We start from the raw sequence: 24611 nt of genomic DNA, 5'->3' as shown, positions 1-24611 counted from the left end.
ACCGAGCCCAAGTGCTGCAACCCAGAGCCTTTGTGCCGAGAGCCTTTTCTCTTCAACAGGAAAAGCCACCACAGTGAGAAGCCCATGTACCGCAACTAGAGAGTAGCCCCTGCTCTCCTTAGGGAAAGCCTGCACAGAGTAACAAAGACCCAGCACAACAGAAAAAAAAAATTAATAAAATATTTACTGTTTATTAACAAGTCAAGATTCCTCACTTAGTACTGAGGACAACAAATGATTCTCCTCTCCTTAGAATCTGATGGGTTCCCCTTCACATTGGTTGTGAAATTAAAGTGTACCAAGGCTTGTAACTTGTAAGAACACTAAAGTAAACAAAATGTCCAGATGTATAGTAGAGTGTCAGTTTCAGAATACGATAAACTGGGTGGTTTAAACACCAGATATTTATTTCTCACAGTTCTGGAGGCCGGAAATCCAAGATCAAGGTGCCAGCAGACCTGGTGTCTAATGAGAACACTGTTCTGATTCATAGACAGCTTCTTTCTTAGCATGGGAGAAACAGATAAGGAACAGAGAAACAGATCATCCCTCTCATGTCTACTTTTATAAGGGCACTAATTCTATTCATGAGGGCTCCATCTTCCCGCTGTAATTACTTCTGGAGGATCCCACTTCCAATACCGTCACTGGGGATTTAGGCTTCACCATATGAGTTTTGGGGAGATACAGTCAGTCTGTAGTGGCGTCCTAAAACATTCTACACATGACGATTCATAGATGTTCTTCTCATTCAGGGAGGAAAAAGAAACACTGTTCAGTAGCTTATAGCTCATTTGCTTGTACACTGGTTATCAGTTTCTAGATGAAAATGAGGAAACCTAGCTTCTTGACTTGCTCCTACCACTAGCTGGCTGCACAGTACTAGAGCAACTCACGTAACCTCTCTGAATTAGTTCTTTCATCCACAAAATGGAGATGTTAAAACCAGTCACAAGACTGAATGAGATTAAATGATAGTAATTGTGTATTTTAAAAAAGAGAGCTATTAAATGCACAGAATTATACTGTGTCTAATTGCATCACTGGGGAGCTTGCCTGGGTAGATTTTCCTTGGAAGGCACAGATGGGTTGGGAGCGGGTAGAGAGCTGTGTAGTTGTTTCTGTTCTTCAAAAACAATGTCAGCTTTGAAGACCCCATCTGTTCTTAGCCAGAACAGAAGAAATCCTGAGTTAGGTAGAGATGGCCAGGAAATAGAGCTTCAGAAGGAAGACTACAAAGAGCGCTTATGAGAAGTTAAAACAATTAAGATGTGGGAGAGAGGAAAATAATGCCTAGTCACCAGCAGTTAAGTTTACTATAACATGACCTTGAATCCAACATTAATAAAAGAGAAACAGAGTAGAATTTTTTTTTCAGGGCAAAATTTTAAAAATCATTTATTCATGAATCTGGAATGGATTCCCTCTCCCCCAACCCGCACACACATGATGACAGGAAAAGAAGGCAAACAGTGGTGTCCAGTCTCATTACACAGTGATGATACGACTCTCAAATCAGTCTGCTGATCACAGCAAAGAGGACGCTAACACCAATGAACTCGACACGATCACGTTAAAGAAGTTCATCAAAATCAGGTCTTTCTTATGAAAGAGGATTTGGAGTACGACCTCAGACAGGAATAACAGCACAGTTCTCTCTTACAGTCTCTATTTCACCGCACTCTGCCTACAGAGAGGAGCTAGCTAGTGAAGTTCAGAGTTCACCTGGGGGGTTGCCTTACAAGTTTCAACCTCAGGCTCTTAGTCTCCTGCAGGTCAGATCAGCTAATGTCCAGAAGTTGTGTGTGTGTGTGTGTGTGTGCGTGCGTGCGTGTGTGTGCACGCGCACTCAGTCACTCAGTCCTGATTCTTTGTGACTCCATGGACTGCAGCCCACCAGGCTCCTTTGTCCATGGGATTTTCCAGGCAAGAATACTGGAGTGGGTTGCCATTTCCTTCTCCACAGAGTAGAATTTTTAGCTGTGACTTGCTGTCAACATATTTCTGTTTTGGTGTACTGTGTTACTGAGAATTCTTGGATGGAGACTTTCTTAGTTGTAAGGTTACTCAGATGTAAGTGTAGTGCCTTAAGGGCTTTCATTTTTGTTCATTGCCTGTGGTCATAATCATCTTTATTTGTTTTTGTGACTAACTTTTATTTATATCTAGTTCCAAAAAGGCTGCAGTATTGTTTCTCCCACTTACCTAACCTTGTTTCAAGCTGCTCCTGAGAAAGTTTAGTTGGTGTTTATAAAATATTTTTATAACTTAATTCAGTTGCACTTAAAATGTACAGTATCCTACGTTGGTCAAAAGTAATAGTAAGTTATCTCGGTGATTTGTAAAATGAGATACCAGTTTATTATTACCACTTAAGGGTGGTATTATAAACAAAGTTGTAATGTTTTCATTAGGATATATGTATCCTTAATAGGTTTTATTAAATCCCTAGGGTTTGAGGGATATTTATGTTAATTTTTCAGGGGTGATAGATCCATTTCACCATTTAAAATATTCTTTCTGCTTATAAGAGTAACATTTATTGCAGAAAATCTAAGTAGAAAGATAGAGAAAGTTTACTTTGGGAACTATTGTTAATATTTTTCCTTTTTCTTTTCTCTATACATCCTAGTGTATTTGAGCTCATTTTCAGCCATCTCTTTTCTGTTAACATTGTTTTAATCATCTTCTGTCATCATTAAAACTAAATTCCTGGGCTTCCCTGGGGGCTCAGTGGTAAAGAACCCATCTGCCAATGCAGAAGACACAGTTTCAATCCCTGATGAGGAAGGATTCGACATGCCCCTGGGCAACTAAGCCTGTGTGCCACAGCTACTGCGCCTGCTCTCTAGAGTCCACCGACCACAGCTACTGAGCCCATGTGCTGCAACTACTGAAGCGCACATGCCTCAGAGCACATGCGCCCAACAAGGAGCCACCGCAGTAAGAAGTTCGGGCACCACAACCAAAGCATAGCCCCCACTCGCCACAACTAGAGAAAAGCCTGCACAACAGCGAAGACCCAGCAGAGGCAAAACTAAATAAATAATACATTTAAAAAAAACACCTAAATTTCTGTGTGGAGGTTATACATATTCAGGGTACAGATATACCACCATTTCTCATAATAACTTTCCTAAGGTTTTAGGCTTAAATTGCTTCTGGTATTTGAAAATATTTGCTAAGTTGATAGGTGAGCAAGTTACAAAACTCTGAAAGTTTGTATCTCTTTAATTACTAATAATACTACATTTGAATATTTTTCAGAGTTAGCCAATTGTTTTAATGAACTGTTCAGTTTTATCCAAATGTTCTTAGTAGTTCTTCACATATTTTATGTTAAGGATATTAGCTATTTGGTAAAACTTGTAAATACAATTTGGCTTAACATTTTTTCTGATTATAAAAGTAAAATTTGATCATTAAATCTTTAAAGTACCAATAAGTACATAGAAGAAAATTAAACTTATTCCATCAGCAGTAACATGTATAATTTTTTAAATGTAATTTATTTATTGGCTGCACTGGGTCTGCGTTGCATGCAGGCTTTCTCTAGTTGCGGAGAGTGGGGGCTCCTCTCTAGTTGTGGTGCACGGGCTTCTCGTTGCTGTGACTTCTCTTGTTGCAGAGCCTAGGTTCTAGGGCATGGGGTTCAGTAGTTGTAGCCCCTGGCTCAGTAGTCGCTTCTCATAGTCTCTAGAGCACAGGCTCATTAGTTGTGGCATGTGGGCTTAGTTGCTGCACGGCATGTGGGATCTTCCTGGACCAGGGACTGATCTCATGTCCCTACACTGGCAGGCAGATTCTTAACCACTGGACCACCAGGAAAGTCTGTAACATGTATAATTTTAATGAAATTAATGCTAGACAGTCTTGTTGGTACTCTGCTTAGTTCAGGTGACAATACAGAATAATAGAAATTTTTTATTTAAATATTTACATTTAGAATTGTTACATAGTATCCCACTATATAGATATGCCATAATTAATTAAGGATGGAAATTTAGTATTTAGTTTTTCACTATTCTGAACCCTGTGATGTCAAGATAAATTATAAGTGAAATTGCTATACCCAAGTTATGTTCACAGCTTTACTTGATACAAATTACCCTTCCAAAAGGCTGTGTAATTCAGTTCCCACTGGCAGGGTTAAGAATACCTGTCTCCTTGTTGCTCATTAAAAATCAATATTTTTAATTTTTAATCAACTTTGTTGTATAGTTTACATTTAATAAATATACCCATTTTAAGTATACTGATCAATGAGTTTTAACAAACACATACATGTGCTCTTGTAACCACCACCCCAATCAAGATGTAAAATGTGTCCGTCACCTGCAAAAAGTTGCCTGTGGCACATTTTCATCAATCATCTATCCCCTCCTCCTACCTCAGGTAGCCTATGTAACCACAGATATTTCCTCTCAGCATAGATTATATTCTGGGGCTTCCCTGATGGCTCAGCAGGTAAAGAATCCACCTGCAGTGCAGGACACACAAGAGATGCAGTTTCAATCCCTGAGTCAGGGAGATCCCCTGGAGTAGGAACTGGCAACCCACTCCAGTATTCTGGCCTGGAAAACTCCATGACAGAGGAGCCTGGCATTCTATCACTATAAACTATATAGATACACATATATATGTACAAACATATATGGAATCATATAGTACATATATTCTTTGGGGTCTGGATTCTTTTGCTCAGCATGACTTTGAAATCCAACCTTATTGCTGCCTGAATCAGTATGTTCTATTTTATTGTTAAGTAAAAAGCCTTTTTATATTAATAGATATACCAAAATGTGTCTATCAGCAGGTAAATGATGGAACATTTGGGTTGATTCCAGTCTAGGGCTTTTGTGAATAAAGCTGCATATTTGTGCACAGGTCTTTAAGTCATTCCTTTCTAAAAAGAGAGACTTCATTTTCTTAGCTGAGAGAAGATTTGTGGACTCGAGGTACATCATCCACTGTTACAAGTCAAGCAAATTTTCCAAAGGCAAGCCAAACCTTGTTTTGGGATCAGATTAACAAGATGAGGCAATGGTGCAGGATATAATTTTGAAAGCATCTTGGAAAGCTATCTGGGAAGCACCTGATCACCCTCCCCCTGTGGCAGCCGCAAGCAGAAGGCTCCTATTGCTCCCTGCCCTCCCCCCTCCACGTCTTCTGGCTCCTGACAAGTCTAAGAACCCTACTAAGTCAGTGCCTGTCTCCTCCCATGACAAGGGAGGGTCAGAGGAGAAAATAACAACAGGCATCATGCTATTTAATGCCAGGTCCCCTAAATAGCTCCAGGAGATGGTGGCAGGGTCAGGCTACCCTGCAGGCCACTTGAGCCCCTGCCCAGTGGCCTCTAGGGTATTCTGTACCCTCTTCTCAGCTACATGAGAATTGTGTGCTCATGACTCTGGAGGATTCTGTGCAGTGTTTTCAGGGCCTGTCTTCTGGAAGAAGAAGGCAAATTTCTTGGGAACAAGGAGCATCCCTTATACAAATTTTTCTATGTGCAAGGCACACAGTAGGTACTCAACTGTGGCTTTGGATAATGTATAATCAAAACCTGAGGCATGGGCATGGCTTATAAACAATAGTACTTGAAAGTTAGCGTCTTTAACAAGGAAATGCTTTCAATAAAATAGGTTTTCCTGGAGTTGAAATTAATGATGGGAGGGCAGTTGTATGTTATGTTTAGTCATGTTATACACACGTTATTTTGTACAACTGTTTTTTGAAATAGAAACCAAAAACAATCAGTAAACACCATTCCCTCTCTTCTCTTCCCAATCTCCCTTCTGTGGCAAGCTCTGAAATTCTGAGATTCTAAGAGTCATTTCCAGAACTTAAATTTGGGAAACATATACATTTGGGGAGTTATTTTTATTAAAGGCAATATCATAGCAAATGCAATAAGTGCAATGGGAATATGATTTTATAGAGAAATAAATGACTTACAGATAGCTTTTCAGGAAAATCTCTCTTGTAACAGAGGAAGATCCTTCGTTAGAGTAAAAGGCCTAAGCTTTTATCACAGGAGCCTGGAGTAATTATACTGGTTACTAAAACGCAAGGGGGCAGAGTGTAGGGAGGAGAGTTAGTCGTTGCAAACCTCTTGGCGCAGGCTTCCTTTGTTCTTGCAGCAGTCCACATCGGTCAGGTCACAACGTTACCGGAAACCTCCAACAAGATGAATGTTACTCTCTGTTCTGCAACATTTTACCTCCATATGAGTAGAAAAGTGTACTCTTAAAAGTCAGAACCTTGAAAATTGGCTATCCTGTGTATTTCAGGTAACATTCTTACCTCGAAGCAAAAACAATAGAATGTGAAGGTTAAAGTAAAAGAAACAGCTCTAAAATGGAGTCAGATTTGTTCTTCCCTATTAACACCTCTCCCACGAACATCAGCTGTCTACTGCTAGTGGCAGAATGAGTTTTTGATGGGGTGTGCTTCTCTTCCCTCAGTTCACTGACATTGGGACCTTCGAGACGATGTGGCAGGTCAAGTTCTACAATTACCACAAGCGAGATCACTGCCAGTGGGGAAGTCCCTTCTCTGTCATTGAGTATGAGTGCAAGCCCAACGAGACCCGCAGTCTCATGTGGGTGAATAAGGAGTCCTTCCTCTGAAGACAGCACTTTCTGATGCTGCTGGACAGTCTCTTCAGAGATCCACTTTAGACAACCCAGCACAAGCCTTCACCGAGGCACACCACACCACTGCTGTGTCCTGTCGGGTGCCAAGGACCCATTAGCCCCGATTATTTTTGAAAGTGTAATTCCCTTTGATTCAGTATCCCTGACACAAAAGATTGTGATGTTCCCTCCCTAAGGGGCTCTCTTTCTGTATTCTGTATTGATATCCCTGCCTCCAGTTGTTCCTGGTCACCCTGGTGACCTCTTGGAGGAGCTTCCTGGAATCTTCAGGCCCTGTCCGGCACTTAACTTCTCCAATGATGACTGTGCTGTTTTGTTTCCAAGTTGAGTGCTTCCCTCTTTTTTGTTAAATGTTAAATAAAAAATAACAATGTGTGTGGGTTCCATCCCAAGTGTGCTGTGGTAACATGTAACTTGCAATGTTTTCCAACTCTCAAAGCAGGCTTTGTGAAAATGTGATGCAAACAGCAGTCAATGGGACTCAAGTGTTGTGCTTTCTACAAACAGCTTGGCTTTTTCAGGGAAGGATAATGACAGAAGAAAAGGACAAATGTTTAAGGATTTATAACTTAGTAAAACCCAAGTAATGTATTGTGCTGTGGCCTAGTGAAAGTGGGAGAGAGCTTGTGTGGACCACTGTTAAGATGACCAAAAGTGACAAGGTCACCTTTTTGGTAAGTGATTGTAGTGTCCAAACAGGCATACTGATGGCCTCCCTACATTCCCCTCCACTTGAACTTTGTAAAACTGTGTATGGAAATGTAATCAACTTTTGATATTTCTTAATAAAGATATTGAAAATCATCCTTGACTTACCTTCTTAGTTTGGGCAATGTTCAGCAGGTAGACCTCTGCTTCAGGTCAGCTCTACTAAGACTGTTCCCGAGTCCAAACTGGTACTGCTAACTGCATGACAGGTCAATAAATCAAGAGATGACGTGTCGGGTCAAAGAATAGAACTTCATTTGGAAAGCCAGCAACCCAAGAAGATGGTGGACTAGTGTCCCAAAGAACCATCTTACCTGAGTTGAATTCAGGCATCCTTCAGAATACTAAAAAGGGAGGAAACGTGGCTGATTGTTGCAAACTTCTTTATGTCGGAGTCATTTTACTTGCAGCTGTCTGCATAGGTCAGGTCATGGTGTTCTGCAAACCTCCAACAAAACAAATGTTATTCTCTATGTTCTGCAACCTTTTAATCTCTCTCTGATTAGAAAACTGGTACACTTTGATCTCTCTCTGATTAGAAAACTGGTACACTTTGAAAGGTCAGAGCCTTGAGAATGGGCTTTCCTGTGTATTTCAGACTGTAGGCCACATTCTTTTACAAAAGTACAGAGCCAGCATGACAAAGCACAGGCAACAGAACACAAAGATTGGAGCTAAAGGAACAGATCCCATATGAAGCCAAGTTTATTTTTCTCTGTTACAAGATCTCCACATATGTTGCAAGGCCAGGGGGATATACCTGGAGTAGAATTAGCACACTTACTCATTGATCAATTCTGACCCTTACACAGGGAATACTCCAGCTGGCTCCAACAAAGCAAACGCAGGCTTGAGTTCTTGGTGAACAGTCAAAAAATGTCCCTCTCCTTGTCTCCATTCCTTCTTCCAGGGTGACCAGTCCCCCATCAGCCAGCCATGTAGCTGAGCTGTTTGAGGATGTGGCTCTGTAACTGTGCGTGTCCAATAAGGTAGAGGCCTCCTTGCCTGCTCCCAGATACTGCAAGACACCTGGCACAAAGCCAATATCCATGCAGGTTGAGGATAAATCTCTAAAAGGCAAAGAACCATTCTCTTGAAAAGTGACTTAATGGAAATTCCCTGACTGTCCAGTGGTTAAGACTCTGTGCTTCTAATGCAGGAGGGCTTGGGTTTGATCCCTGGTCAGGGAACTAGGATCCCACATGCCATGCAGTGTGGCCAAAAAATTTTTTTTAATATATATAAATATATTTGCACATAGATGAGGGAGAAAAGAAAAGTAACTTACCACTTGGTAACAATATGTAATGTTCACTTGGGAAGCACAAATCCTACTGGGTTGGAAAAAGTTAGTTGGGGATTTGTTTCTTGCTGCCTGTGAACCTTCCATGTAAGAATGAAAAGTGAAAGTGAAATTCACTCAGTTGTGTCCGACTCTATGCAGTCCATGGAATCCTCCAGGCCAGAATACTGGAGTGGGGAGCCTTTCCCATCTCCAGGGGATCTTCCCAACCCAGTGACTGAACCCAGGTCTCTTACATTGCAGGCGGATTCTTTACCAGCTGAGCCACAAAGGAAGCCCAAGAATACTGGAATGGGTAGCCTATGCCTTCTCCAGGAGATCTTCCCAACCCAGGAATTGAACCGGGGTCTCCTGCATTGCAGGTAGATTCTTTACCAACTGAGCTTTCAGGGAAGCCTGGGACTGTTGTAGAAATGAATTTGGAAGACTGGCCGCGGAACTTCTGCACCTGTATGTTACTTACCTGCAATGAGGCTGGACTGCCAGCAGGGCCCAGCAATGCCTTGGATTTGGGCTAATCGTGAGTGGTATTAAAAGAGAAGAGTATGCTTCTCAATTCTCTTGTTTTTCAAAAATGGCAGTGTCTGTTACAACTGCTGCTACATGTTAGCATTAATCCATTCCTAATTACTGTGTTTTAAAAGTTAACACTTGACTTCAAACATTGAGATATTTAAAGTAATAGATTTACTACAGGCAGAGGCTTAAGTTTTCTTCCAGAATATTCAGGGGAAATGCAGAGTTATTAGAAGGTGGAGTAAATGTGAAAACCACATATCTTAGCCTGTTGAAACATTTGCTGAGTCAGTATTCTCATTTGGGAAACAAGCTAGTGACTCATTCATCAGAGCCTTAGTATTTGTTTTGAGAGGTAGAAGCAGTATCGTGACTTTGGTCATTTTCCATGTTTTTGTTTTTTTTCTAACTAGAGGCTTCCAGTTTTGAGTTTGGAATGACTTAAGGTAGGGCTGGGGGAAATATGGCCCATATCACTGGACACACCCTCCCACCAAAGAGAGAGAAGATGAACTCCGACCCAGAAGCTGGGGGGTCCGAGTCCTAGAGACATGCTGGGTGGGTTTCAGTGTTCCCCATTATTCTGCTTGTGACTAAAATGAGCTGGCTAGTGGAATTCTAACACACATTAAGATTCATGGTTTATACCACTACTTTGTACCCCTTATTTCGTTTAAGTGTGTGTGTGTGTGTGTGTTTCCCTTGAGGCTAGGAGGTAAGGTTGAATCAAGGGAGGTGAGGAGAGGATGAAGATGAAGTAAACAGGAAATCTTAACAGCTAATCTGCCACGTTAAGTGATCTCTCCTGGCATCTCCTGTTCTACTTATGATTGGACTCAAGCCCAGTCTCTCTGGCTACTTCTCGGCATAGCTCGCCTCCTACTCCTAAATTCAAGTGCTCAGCTATATCAAGCTGCTGAGTTGTAACTTTGCCCCTCGACCATCTGGAAGGGCTATTTTTATACAAGTTGTAGCCACGTCTCTCTACTTCCAAGCATCGGATGGCTACCCAGAAGCTTGAGGAACTAGGCCATCCTTCCAATTACCATGATGACTGAAACACTTTGGAACAGGTGGAAGAGTAGAAATGCCTTGAATTTCTATTTTGTGACACCTTGCTTATTGAGAAGTCACTTATCCAGCCATCTAAACCATCCAGAATCCCAGTTGAGGACAGAAAACATGCCCAAAAGTGAAGATCTCCATCACAGGTGTCACAAAGTCCAATCACTAAAGGCTTAGGTCTTCTCTCAAGACCTCATGACTCATATTTTAAAGACAGTTCTAGCTTAAAGGGTGACCTGGTCTCTGGCTCTTAGAAAATTGGGAGCAGAATAACTAGAGGAAAGATGGCAATTTGTAGGTTTATATACTGAAAATAATTTTTTCACAGAGAGAGGACAAAGAGAAAAAATATTGAAAGAAGGTAAGTCAAAAAGCATAATAGATAGGGACATAGTTCTGAATTAAACAATAGTTTCTGTGGACATCAATAAAAATTGATATACATAATCATGACTCTGATTTATTTAGGATGGTGATCCATTATCTTCAGAAATGTTACATCGTGACCCAGTGTTTTTTAAGAGTTCAGTCTGGAGCCAAGATCCCTCGATTCATAACCTGACTCAGCCTCTTATTAACTGTGTGATCTTAGGCAAGTCACTTACTATCTCTTTGCTTCCATTTTCTCAGTTGGAAAATGGAGATAATAACAGTATTTACCTTAAAGAAAGAGTTGTTGTGAAGATTAAGTAAGTTAATGCATATAAAATTAACTGTGACGGACACATAACATTATTACTTGGTGTGTTTGGGCCCAGTCATGTTCAACTCTTTGCGACCCATGGACTGTAGCCTGCGAGACTCCTCTGTCCATGAGATGTTATTTTAAAAGACAGGGGAAAAAATACATTTTCCACTAAAACCATTAAAATGCAAAGAGAAAAACTGAAGGTGTTTAAAAAGATGCTCCATAGATGGGTAATGGTCAAAGTTTGTGCTTTGATTTTATATAAAACATGAAGAAGGAGAAGGAGAGAAGAAGGAGAAGAAGAGGAAGAAAGAGAAGGGGAAGAGGAAGAAGAGGAGGAAGAAGAAGAAGGAGAAGGGGAAGAGGAGGGAAAGGAGGAGAGGAGGAAAAGGAGAAGTAGAAGAAGGAAAAGGAGAAGAATGCATGTAAAGACAATATTTTTAATTACTTAAAAACAAATAGTTTGAATCAGTATATTTTCAGATATATTAGGGAAAGACTTTCTCCACCAACAGGCTTCATAGAATCTCTTTTACAAAGAGCCAGTTCTTAATAATATGTAAACATCAGGACCGAATCAGAAAACTTAAAACCAGAGAAAGGTTGAGATTGATGTCAAAAGTTCTGTTTGTTATTTCTTTTAATCCTCCCAACAGCTCTATGAGGTAGGCAGCACATGTCAAATCTCTGTTTTATAGGGAAAAAACAATGTCTCAGATGTTGAAAAATAACGCTCAAGCTTAAACAGATGATTTTATAAGAAACTATTTGTTCCTCAGTTTTCTCATTTGCAAACTGGTGATATTACTATCCACTTTCCAAAGTGTGTTAGGATTAAATAATATGTCCCATGCAAAAACCTTCCTCCTGACACATTGTATTTAAAATGACTTCATCATGTGCCCACATTCCTGCAGTGTTTACTTTTTTTAACTGGTGGTTTTGCCTTCCTTTATTTGCAGTCTACTAGGTCAATGCTTTTCCCTCAAAAAATTACTGTGGATTGATGAAATCTAGATAGCATATTCAAAAGCAGAGACATTACTTTGCCAACAAAGGTTCATCTAGTCAAGGCTATGGTTTTTCCTGTGGTCATGTATGGATGTGAGAGTTGGACTGTGAAGAAAGCTGAGCGCCGAAGAATTGACGCTTTTGAACTGTGGTGTTGGAGCAGACTCTTGAGAGTCCCTTGGACTGCAAGGAGATCCAACCAGTCCATTCTGAAGGAGATCAGCCCTGGGATTTCTTTGGAAGGAATGATGCTAAAGCTGAAACTCTAGTACTTTGGCCACCTGATGTGAAGAGTTGACTCATTGGAAAAGACTCTGATGCTGGGAGGGATTGGGGGCAGGAGGAGAAGGGGACGACAGAGGATGAGATGGCTGGATGGCATCACTGACTCTATGGACGTGAGTCTCAGTGAACTCTGGGAGTTGGTGATGGACAGGGAGGCCTGGCGTGCTGGGATTCATGGGGTCACAAAGAGTCGGACATGACTGAGCGGCTGATCTGATCTGATCTGATCTGATATAGATGACTCTAAATTATTGTCAATAAATAGAAGTATTCCATTCCTAGAAACTCTGTATTTAGTTAGAAACCTACAGTTCTCTAGAAACAGATTACTTGGAGAGAAACTTTACTCTTAAAAGTCATAGGAACTACTGTTAGAGCATTCAGTTCAGTTCAGTTCAGTTCAGTCGCTCAGTCGTGTCCGACTCTTTGCGACCCCATGAATCGCAGCAAGCCAGGCCTCCCTGTCCATCACCAACTCCCAGAATTCACCCAGACTCACATCCATCGAGTCAGTGATGCCATCCAGCCATCTCACCCTCTGTCGTCCCCTTCTCCTCTTGCCCCCAATCCCTCCCAGCATCAGAGTCTTTTCCAATGAGTCAACTCTTCGCATCAGGTGGCCAAAGTACTGGAGTTTCAGCGTTAGCATCATTCCTTCCAAAGAAATCCCAGGGCTGATCTCCTTCAGAATGGACTGGTTGGATCTCCTTGCAGTCCAAGGGACTCTCAAGAGTCTGCTCCAACACCACAGTTCAAATATTTTCTTAGCAAGTATGGTATTTATTTGGTATTAATACCAAATAAAAGCATGGTATTTTATTTACTGACAAGTGAAAAATATGACAATATTTTTGGCCCCAGTCTCGTTCTAGAACAGTAATCCTGACAGGCACTCCAGCCTCTGGCCATGTGGATCTCTGATTCTCCTTCAGATAGTCAGAGCTGGTTCAGTTTCCTTGGCATCACACAGCCTGTACCCTCTGCTTGGAATGCCCTGCTCCATTTTCTACCTAGCAGATGCCTTCGAGTGCCAACTTAAATGTCATCTCAGCAATGAAGTCTTTCCTGACTCCTTTAAAATGTTGAGTCCAGAATTTTTCTGAAATCATCTTTATTCAAATGCTTTATTTGATGACCCCATTTCTGAAAACTGTCACCAGCTCCCATCTAACTCCTGATTTTCTGAAGTTCCCTGGATGACTTCCATGTATTCTGACTAACTTGGTGAAAATGAGCTGACTCAATAAAAAAGCAATGAGATTCTAGAAAGAGCTAGCTGGCTGGCTGACTAGCTGAAAAAAAAAAAAGCAGGAAGTTTGGGATTTACTAGCCTTTAACAGATTAGTTCTGCTCCCTTTAAAGGAGACTGAAAGTAGGCAAGTGGATGAGAAAGGAAAAGCATCTGAGTTTTCTGTCCGACATTTCTTAAAGTGAATATGTCTTTTCATGTTAGTATCATTAATGATGACAGGATTAAGGTGCGTGGTTCTTGGAAAGAGTCTATTTATGTCAGGGTCGTCATTTTGTGCTGCCCACAACGTGTTTATAGCTCTTTGCTCTCTAGGCACGTGACAGGATTGCACTCTCATGACGGGGGTAGGGGCATGTGAGAGGAGTTCAGGTCAATGAGCAGAAATGACATGAGTCACCTCCAGGCTGAAATAGCCAACTGTCTGCACAATATCCAGCAGAGCTCTCTTTCCTTCGCCATGGCAACTGGCCACTTTCAAGATGATACATCATCCTGCATCCTGATGTGAGAAGACACAGAGCAGAGCCCTAGCCAACCTTTATTGGACGTGGAGCATAAATGAGAAATAAACTGTTCTCCCTAAATTTTAATTGTGAAAAAGTTGAAACAGAAAATGGAAAGACCTGGACAACAAAGACAGCAAAAATCCACATACCCATCACCTGGACTTTGTAATTAACATTTTGCTATGATTACTTTATCACTCATCTATCTATCCATTCTATCTATCCACCATGCATCTTTCTATGCTGTATCAATCTCTCTTTTTGGAGGGGGAAGAATGAGAAACTATTGCAAAACACTACTGAGATTAACTGCTTGTTTATTATCACAACATAGTCCAGGCTTTCTTTGGCTACAACATCTGCAGAGCCCTGGCCAGCTACTCTCTCTTTCTGTTGAAGATGCTGTTAGTGGCAACCTCACTCCTTGCTTGAAGAAGAATTTAAAATGTTAAAATTACTTGACAAGAATATTGTTGAATGTTCAGAAAAATTGCAAAGAAGCATTGTGAATTTCTCAAAGCTGAAATAGCTGGGTTTTTTCCTTTGGCTTTATCAGTCACTTTCTCTTACCAAAAGATATATATATATATATATATATATATACACACACACACACACACACACACACAGATTCTATAATACCAAAATTTTTTTCTTAAGCTCAAAGCCTGGTTGGAATCTTGACTTTCTGACAGTTTGTTCTTTGTGCTTGTATTTTGTCATGGAGCAAGAGTGTATTGGTATATAACTGTGCTGGATATCCCCCCAAATCTAGAGGATTACACCTTGAAATTGAATAAATATGATCACACTGACAGCTCATTTTCAGAAGTCTCATGACTCTAGCCTAATGATTGCAGAGTCATGTGAGTTATACTCAGAAGAACAGGTATGATGGGTGTAACTTTAAATCATCAAGTTCGCATTACAAGAATGTTTTTCCTGAGCTAAGTAGCTCTTGCTCGTCTGAGTAGGAGGGAATAACTGAGCCAACTTGCCTGAGAAGACAGCCTAAGAACCCACTTAGAATTTGAGATCGTGAGAATTTGTCCTCATCCTATAGAAGTAATCTAACCTTGGATGAAGGGATGACAATTCCGTTCAAATATTGCACACAGATTATCTTCTTTAGCTTTTCTATGGAGCTTATTATCCACTTCCTGGTTTGTTTGTTTGTTTGTTTTTTAATGTGATTAAGGCCTTAAAATAAACCTTGGATATTCAAAGGGAGTTTCTTGGGTGATGGAATTGTTCTGTATCTTGTTAGTGGTGATACTTGCATGAGTCTATAAAGGTGTTAAAACTCATAGAACTGTATGCAAGACACATGCACACAAACATAAACAGATTAGTTTTACTAAAACACATTAGTTTTACTGTATGTTTACTTTTTAAAAACCTGAACACACTGATGCAAAAAGGCCCAGGAGATTAGAAATCAAGCTGTCACAGTCAAACCGTCTCTACAAAGCATCAGGGAATAAAATTCCAGAGGGCAGTCCACTGAACAGACTTCCAATGGGTGGCTATCAGGGCAGTCCTCTCCTCTTTCCTTCATTTATATAAATCCTTACGGAAAACTGACAAGTGAAATGTTTCTCATAAACCATCAGAGAAGAGTTCAATGTTTTTCACAGATGAGCTACTGATCCTCTATGTGTCTTCATCGAGGCTGGCATCCTGAGACTAAAGATCAGGCAAGCCAAGGAGGCAATCCCTGAGAAGGCAGAATCTAGCAAATATGGGTCAGAGAAGCACCTAAATCAGAAACTGGGTTAGTTCAACTGGGTTAGCTTCAGTGAATCTGAGGAAATCAGTCTGTAGAGCTGAGAAGAGTTTCACCAGAAGGAAAGTCACAGGAATGAGAAGTCAAGGTTAGTCTAGGCAAATCCCTATGGCCGAGGTTGCAGCAACGGACTCTGGGAGAACTGGAGCTCTGCCCCCACTGAACATCTGCTGCTGAAAGACCCGCCTCCACACAGGTGCCTAATTCGTGTCCACTTCTTGTCTCTGCAAGGAGTTTGCAGTCTTGGCTTTTTGCTTTGGCCAAGGTGGTCCTTGGCAGTTCCGCATTGTCTAGAACCTGGGAATCTTTTTGGAGCTCATTTATCTCAGGAGGGAAATTGCCTGAGCAGACTTGAAGGCAGGGGTGGGAGCCACCTGCTGAAGACACCAGGGAGCATTTGGCAGGGTGGGTGGGGAAAGGAGATAGAACAGAGGGAGGGGGCTGGGAGCTCTCCCACTCTCTCCCTCCCGTCTGCATCTGGTGCCCCAGGAGTTGCTCTTGAGCAATGCCTCTCCAATGAGTTGGCGTGAACTTGTACTTGTTCCTCCCTGAGGGAATAAGGGAAGACAGGCTGAAAGCCGCTAAAATGCTTGGAGAACATCCAAAGGGAAGCTTTTCACAATTGCAACATATTAATGAAAACAGCTTGGGTCTGGCTAAATAGTGACTCTTGGAACAAAACAAACAGATGGGAGTTGAGGACAATTGTTCTGAAAGAGAAACAGTCCAGCCCTTGTGCATAGAGCCTGATGCTTCTTGAGAGTCTTCAGGGAATTCACTGCACTGTGGCTTTCTCCAGCTTATACTAATATCCATTTATTCTCAGGAGTACCAACAACCACTGCATCAAGGGAACTCCTATGGGCATAAGCACATTCTCCAGTGTATGCTATCTCCAGGAACAAAGATTCTTTGCTGTTTCTTTTTTTCAGATTATTTGCTTTGCATTCTGGGGGTTGGCCTCTCATAGGTCGTCGGAATGATCTCAGATGCTTGTTAAAATGTAGATTCCTGAGCTCTACCTTTTCACACCTGCCAAATTAGGTGGACTCTCTGGGAGGAGATCCAGAGTATCTGCATGGTGTTTACCAAGAAGGAGGGGGTTGGGGCAGGATGGAGTGGGAGGTTGAGGTTAGCAGATGTAAGCTTTTGTATATAGATTGGATAAACAACAAGGTCCTACCACATAGTACAGAGGATTATATTCAGTATCCTATGATAAACCATAGTGGAAAAGAATATTTTAAAAAGAATGCATATATATATATATACTGTAAATGAATCACCTTGCTGTATAGCAAAGTGTACAGAAATTAAACAACATTTTAAGTCAACTATACTTCAGCTTTAAAAAAGCACCTTTGTGATCCTTATCTGAAAGTTTAGAAACCATTGCCCTAAGGTCTTTTGATGGTAGTCCTTCTCTTTAATGTACAATTCTTCTTTCAACAAACATTCATGTGCCAGCTACTCTGTAGGACAGAAAATGAAAAGAGTACTACAATAGATGTTCGAGTTGCTCATTGCCAGGTAATTACAATTAAAAATGCTATGCTAGAAAGTGATATAAAACACACAAGGAGAGAGGAAGAGCCTGCAAGAGTTGGAAGGCAGCTTCATAGATGGTATTTGAGCTGCATCTTGACCAATGAGAAGAAGCCCTTCAGGAGGATGAGAGAAAGCACATTTGAGGCATAGAGAAGGTATGACAGGGTATGGGCAGGTGAAGGCATATGATCCACTCTGTAAGAAGGGATTCTGGGCGGCTGGAACACAGGGGATAGTGGAGGAGGAGAGAGACCTAGACCTGACCACGAGGAGCTTTGCATAGACGCTGAGCAGCTTTGGCTTTCCTCTAAAGAAAATGGGAGCCGGGGGGATATTTGAAGCATAAAGTAACAGGATGGTATGTGTGGTATAGAGTGAGCTCCCTGTTTGGTGCAGGGAGAGGAGTAGAGAAGCATCCACATTGGGAGAGATGAGGAGGCCAAACTGAGACAATAGCACGTGGGGGCAGAGAGGTCTCTGAAGGAGGAGTTAAGGGTCGGTGAGAATACAGAGAGAGCTTAGACCACACGGTGGAGAGGCAGAGGGGCTGTAGCTCTACCTCTAAGGAAATGAGGGGATATAGATTCGGCAGAAGAGATGTGAAAATGGCCAGCTGGAGTCTAGAACCTCATCCAAGGGAAGGCAGTTTCAATGCCCACATAACTCTTTCAGCCAACCTAACACTGGAGCTTGTGAGCAAATTGTCATGTCTGGGTCGTTTGGTGACAGTCTGCTGTGCTATGGAATAAGTTTAAAGGTATCTGTTAAGTCAAACAACAAGGTTCTACCATATAGCACAGGAAACTACATTCAATATCCTGAGCTAAAGCCTAATGGAAAAGAATGTATGTATATGTATGACTGAATCACTTTGCTGTACAGCAGAAATTAACACAGCATGGTAAATCAACTTACTCAATAAAAAGATATCTGGTAAGTGGTAAAATCACTCCATAATATTTAGTTTGATTTCATTTCTGTCTTTAAAAACTAAGGGCAGGTAGGTAGATTGGGAGAGAGAGAGAGAGAAACAAGGAGAAAGAGAGAGGTCAGAATTGGAGGAAATACATAGTAAAGACAAGTTACTATTAATAAGGATGAGCAGTGGGGTTGGGAGAGGGAGCAGAAGAACCCTTGACAATTTATTCTGAATTCTTGCACATTTTCAATTTGTTCTTAACCATGAGGTCTGTGGACGTAGGTTTTTGTCGCCTTTTTACAGCAACTTTTAGAAAGATGCTTACACATCTTCTTGGCTGCCACTAGGTGGCACTAGTGGCAGGACAGATTGAATGGCCTTGACGCTTCTTGAGCTCATCCATGACACCCGTTTGTGGATCCAACTTCTAATTTCAAAGAGTGAAACAAATTAAGGCACCAACTACTAGAGCTCAGGGCTGCAAGCCCTTAGGCTTCCTTTTTATTCCTTCTTTAGGTGTGAGAAGAGGATTTCCTATTTAATTGGTATCAAAATATTTTCAAATAAAAGAATGTTCTTTCCATATCAATCTAAGTGTACACAGTTTTGTTCACATACATTCATTTCCAGATCACCACCTTGCAATGATACCCCCAAGTCAAATCTTAATCAGCTGCATAAAAATAGTCGAACTCTTCTCTGTGTTGCAACTGCATCACCTGAGGTTCCCTCATTCCAGACCCAGGCCTCTCTTTCCATCCACTTACCCTTAATTCTCGTGGACAGTCACATCTTCCATCACCTCAGTTGATGTGGGCAGGAGACAGAAACGTTACACTTATCTTCTTTCTCCATCCCTCGATAATGCAGCATGTGCCATTTCATTTCTGGGAGATTTCCCTCTTTTCAGCAGGACTTCTTTGCTATTCTGAGTGGTCTGAACTAGCTAATGTGTTGTCCTTTGTTCTAAAGCAACGAAAAGTGAAAGTGTTAGTCGCTCAATCATGTCTGATTCCTTGCGACCCCCATCAGGCTCCTCTGTCCATGGAATTCTCCAGGCAAGAATACTGGAGTGGGTAGCCATTTCCTTCTCCAAGGCTTTTTCCTGACCCAGGGATGGAACTTGGATCACCTGCATTGCAGGCAGATTCTCTACCATCTGAGCTACCAGGGAAATATTGCATTCCAAAACCACCAATCCTGCTAGATGGCATAGTCTAGCAGGACACAATGAAAATACTCATGTGCTCTCTTTGGGATACCAATGAGGCCAGCCTGGCACACAGAAACAACTCAGTCCCAAAGGGTGCAGTGACAAGAGGTGTCTGCAGTGGCTCTGGCATGGCTAAGGCATGCTCCCCGTTGTAATCCCCACAGAATCTGGCATGATTCCTCATTGCCTTACCCCTAACCTCACCCCATCCCTCGAGCAGAGGCACCATGCTGAGTTTATCTCTGGATAAAACCCAAAAAGAAGGTCACCAAGGTTACAGAGTTGTACTTGACACTCCCTGTGTGGCTGTTTGAGCCACAGATAAATACCAGAAGGGAGAGTCAGGAACATTCCATGCAAAGGACACTGGATATTAAATGAATATTAGCCACGATCCAAATAATGGGCTTCCCAGATGGCACAGTGGTAAAGAATCCACCTACAGTGCAGGTTCTATCCCTGGGATGGGAAGACCCCCTGGAGGAGGAAATGGCAACCCACTCCAGTATTCTTGCCTGGAAAATCCCATGGACAGAGGAGCCAAGAGGGCCACAGTCCATCAGGTTGTAAACAGTCGGTCACAGCTGAGTATACACACATGCATGGTTTTCTTCTACTTTTCTTTTGAACTCTTGCTGTTTGCCAAACCTCATGCAAAGAAACGCAATGCCAAAGAACATTCAAACTACCACACAACTGCATTCATCTCACACACTAGCAAAGTAAACTCAAAATACTCCAAGCCAAGTTTCAACAGTATGTGAACTGTGAACTTCCAGATGTTGAAGATGGATTTAGAAAAGGCAGAGGAACCAGAGATCAAATCGCCAACGTGCGTTGGATCATTGAAAAAGCAAGAGAGTTCCAGAATAACATCTACTTCTGCGTTATTGACTACATCACAGCCTTTGACTGGGTAGATCACAACAAACTGTGGAAAATTCTTAAAAAGATGGGAATACCAGACCACCTGACCCACCTTCTGAAAAATCTGTATGCAGGTCAGGAAGCAACAGTTAGAACTGGACATGAAACAACAGAGTGGTTCCAAATCAGGAAAGGAGTACATCAAGCCTGTATATTGTCATCCTGCGTATTTAACTTATATGCAGAGTACATCATGTGAAATGCTGGGCCAGATGAAGCACAAGCTGAAATCACAATTGCTGGCAGAAATATCGATAATCTCAGATACGCAGATGACACCACCCTTATGGCAGAAAGTGAAGAAGAACTAAAGAGCCTGTTGATCAAAGTGAAAGAGGAGAGTGAAAAATTTGGCTTAAAACTCAACATTCAGAAAACTAAGATCATGGCATCTGGTCCCATCACTTCATGGCAAATAGACAGGGAAACAATGGAAACAGAGATAGATTTTGTTTTCTCGGGCTCCAAAATCACTGCAGATGGTGACTACGGCGATGAAATTAAAAGATGCTTGCTCCTTGGAAGAAAAGTTATGACCAACCTAGACAGCATATTAAAAAGCAGAGACATTACTTTGTGAATAAAGGTCTATCTAGTCAGAGCTATGGTTTTTCCAGTAGTCATGTATGGATGTGAGAGTTGGACGTGAGTGCAGAAGAATTGATGCTTTTGAACTGTGGTGTTGGAGAAGACTCTTGAGAGTCTCTGGGACTGCAGGGAGATCCAACCAGTCAATCCTAAAGGAAATCAGTCCTGAATATCCATTGGAAGGACTGATGCTGAAGCTGAAACTCCAAAACTTTGGCCACCTGATGTGAAGAACTGACTCATTTGAAAAGACTCTGATCCTGGGAAAGATTGAAGACGGGAGAAAAAGGGGATGACAGAGGATGAGATGGTTGGCTGGCATCACCGACTCTATGGACATGAGTTTGAGTAGGCTCCGCGAGTTGGTGATGGATAGGGAATGGACAGGGTGATGTCCTGGTGGTGATGGACAGGGATGGACAGGGATGCAGCCTGGCGTGCTGCAATCCATGAGGTTGCAAAGAGTCGGACACGATTGAGCGACTGAACTGAACAGAACTGATGCTAGGTATTTCATATATCTCGTCTCATTTGATTTCCTCAACCATCCTGTAAGTTAGCATTATTGTTCCATTTTACAGATACAGAAAGTTTCAAGTGACAAGCTCGGGTTTATCTATTTTTGAAGCTTGTCTTCTTAATCTTTATCATGTTCTGAAGCTAGTGAAGGGCTCTTGTTGTTTAAAGATCTGTTTACACCACATTTGACAGACTACTGTTTACACCACATTTGACAGACTACTGAGAACCCTTAGTCTTCCTCCTCCCAACCCTGTCCTCTCCAAGAGGGGAGGAAAGGTCAAGGCAGAAAGTGAATGTAAACATCCACATGCTTTGTAATGATATACACTTTTTATACTTTGTATACACTTTTTCATTACACATTTTTTAAAGATAAAGACTATGCTCTTCAGTTACTTCTTGTCTTTCCTTGGACCCTCCCAATATGCTCCACCCGCAACAATCTTTTTTTAAATACTGTGGTGCTTCAGGGACTGACTGGCCTCTTGTTCACATCTGGAGTCAGGAAGGTTAGGGATGGGATACAACCCAAGGCTTGTGATTTTCTGTAGGTCAAGATTATTTTTACCCTCTTTTTCCTCTGACCATGAATCCTTGAAAATGAAGTGTCATTTGGTTTCCAAACTGAAATATTTCATCCAATTTTTTAAAGATGAGCCTAATTTTATTACTTTAACAGAAACTTATCGAATGTGACTGGTTGAAAGAAGTAAACAAGAATAAATCTACCATCACCACCACAGTCTCTTCCTAGGAACTTAGAGATGGAGCTTGTTTTCATGACATAATTAGTCAGGGACTTCTGTGGCTTAATTTAAAAGCCTGGAGTGTAATCACCTTTCTTTCTTTTTTTTTTTTTTGAAAACAGTTTTCTTTGCTACCCCTGGATGAACCTGGCTCTGCTTTTCCAAATTCAATGATGTCAGGTCATCAGGGAGCAAATTTGAGATGGTACAATTCCCATCAGCTATTAGCTGGAGAGCGCTTTCCATCCCCAAGGTCTAAGCTCAGTTCTAAAGGGCATGTTTTCTTTTCAGCAAATGTGGTTATCCCTATTAACAGTAATGGGTGTTACATGTGAATGTGCAGAAGACTCTGTACCCCTAAGTTTTTCCCAAACGTGAATTTCATGAGGCCAAATTAAACACAGTTTGGCTCTTTGGCTCCGTCCTCCTCTGAGTTCAGATAAATGTTGATACTCAAATAAGACTCTCAGTGATGAAATGCCAACACATGTGGCTTCTGCATCTGTCGTCTAGAGGATGTGCCTTTAAAAATGGATTCCTTTCTTTGTTTAATTCTTGGCCTGGTAAACCACTGTAACCCTGCGAGGGAGGCGAAGCGAGGAGATATTTCTAAACAGTCTTTTTCTGCCCCGACATCAAACAACTTGTGCCAGCACCTATTCTGAAATGTTTGCACCCTAGGCTACCTCCATTGATTCAATCAGTATCAGATACTCTGACATCATGAAGTGAAAAATTGGCATTCAAAACCAATACAATATTGTAAAGTTAAAAAATAAAATTAAATTAAAAAAAAAATCAACTGAAATACGAACAACAAACTGTTCAAGAGGAGACAGCCAGTTCTGGAGGGCTGACTCCACTCTCTTAGAAGTGTGCACCAATACCAAATAAGCCTAAATAAGAGGCAGCCTTGTTTGTGTAGTCGTTAATAAGCCCCAGAGGGGAAAGGGACAGCTCAATGAAACAACCTTGCCTACTTTTTTCTTAGGTTCTTTACTCTGTTTCACCTAACTCATGATTTAGAAAGGTCTCTAAAATGTGGTGGTTATAAGAACATCAATGGGCCAAGGCTCTTAAAATATATGTTAACAACTTTGATCTTGTGGCCTATAAATCTATGTATGAAAGCAATGGCATTTCACATGTATTTAAACTCAGTAATTTCTGCAAGAGAAGGCCTTTACTGACATTTGTAAGCTCTTCGCCAGAAAAAGAGTGGGAAATAATAGGATTAATAGTGAGCATAAGACTTCTATTTCTCCTGAAATTATTTTGAAGGATGTAAACAGCTCACCCCGTTCTTTGCTGGTGTTAACCTACAAAACACAAAAAGTCAACTTGTGGTTATTTTTTCATGACTCTTGGCCTCAATTCCTGGATCAGGAGATAATACAAAGCCGTTCAACTGGTTTTGCCTTGTTTGAGAAACTAAAATTAAAATCTCAGGAGTTATTTATTTTAACCCACAAATAGGAAAGAAAGTGGTCTGTCAGAAAAAGTCATACAGACAATTTTCCAAATGTGTGGACCTTTTTAACTTTGTACCAATCTAAAAAAAAAATGAGTTTTTTTTAGAAAATATTTTTACTGTGTGTGTGTTTTATTTTTTTTTTAAATGGGTCTCTCTAGTTGCAACTGGACCCTTTAGGTTTTAATTCTCATCTTTCAGCTACTGGCATGTCATAATCTAGTCTAGGGAATGACTGCCTTAATTACTACATCCATAAATATTCTAGTGGAAAACATTTGCAAGGCTTATTTTCAGAAGTACACTGAAGTACCTTGACATTGAATCCTAGCTCATAATACCAAATTCAATTCTATTTTTCTGTATAGTCAACAATTTCTAGGTGTTATTTTAAACATAGCAACTCTAAAAGTATGACCGAAAAGAGTTAAATGCGTGCTACATAAACCAATCTCGCAGTTAATTATGGAAAAAAAAAAGATACCTAGTGACGGTGACTTCCAGTTTTCAATACCAACCAATACTGATGACCAAGCCACCTCTGGTATTTACTCTTGGCTAAGATAAGTGATATTTTTGAAAACAAAATTTGGACAAATGTATGTTTTTCTGACTCGTGACACATTCCATCTCTTTCTGTTTTTTTAAAGTCATAAATCAGACTCTAGTTGTCAGAGTTTTAGCTTTTGAAGAAGAAATAGAATGAGGTGTTTATTGATCAAAGCTAACTGAGTCGAAGCCATAATGGCTAATTTTGGATCCTTCTTAGGACTCTTCTAATCACAAATTGCTTGGTTAAACCACTAAATGTGCTTTGTTAACTGAAAGTCTGAATAAGCAGTTGTGTATATATTGTGTTATCAATTATAAAACCTTCTATTCTAGTCGAGCTTCCCTGGTG

At 41.1% G+C, this 24611-nt stretch overlaps 1 protein-coding gene across 1 annotated transcript in view; it reads left to right on the top strand.

Moving 5' to 3' along the window:
* The window catches only part of CNRIP1 (cannabinoid receptor interacting protein 1), a 28127-nt gene extending 20667 nt beyond the window's left edge, over positions 1-7460 (top strand). The window contains exon 3 of the mRNA XM_027555663.1: positions 6465-7460. Within this exon, the coding sequence (XP_027411464.1) occupies positions 6465-6629 (165 nt within the window). The 3' untranslated portion in view covers positions 6630-7460. The remainder of the gene's footprint in view (positions 1-6464) is intronic.
* The last annotated feature ends 17151 nt before the right edge of the window (positions 7461-24611 follow it).

This window comes from Bos indicus x Bos taurus, chromosome 11 (assembly GCF_003369695.1).
Source record: "Bos indicus x Bos taurus breed Angus x Brahman F1 hybrid chromosome 11, Bos_hybrid_MaternalHap_v2.0, whole genome shotgun sequence".
NCBI classification, from domain to species: Eukaryota; Metazoa; Chordata; class Mammalia; order Artiodactyla; family Bovidae; genus Bos; species Bos indicus x Bos taurus.
The sequence above is the reverse complement of the archived record's forward strand: the minus strand, read 5'-3'. Positions and strand labels throughout refer to the sequence as shown.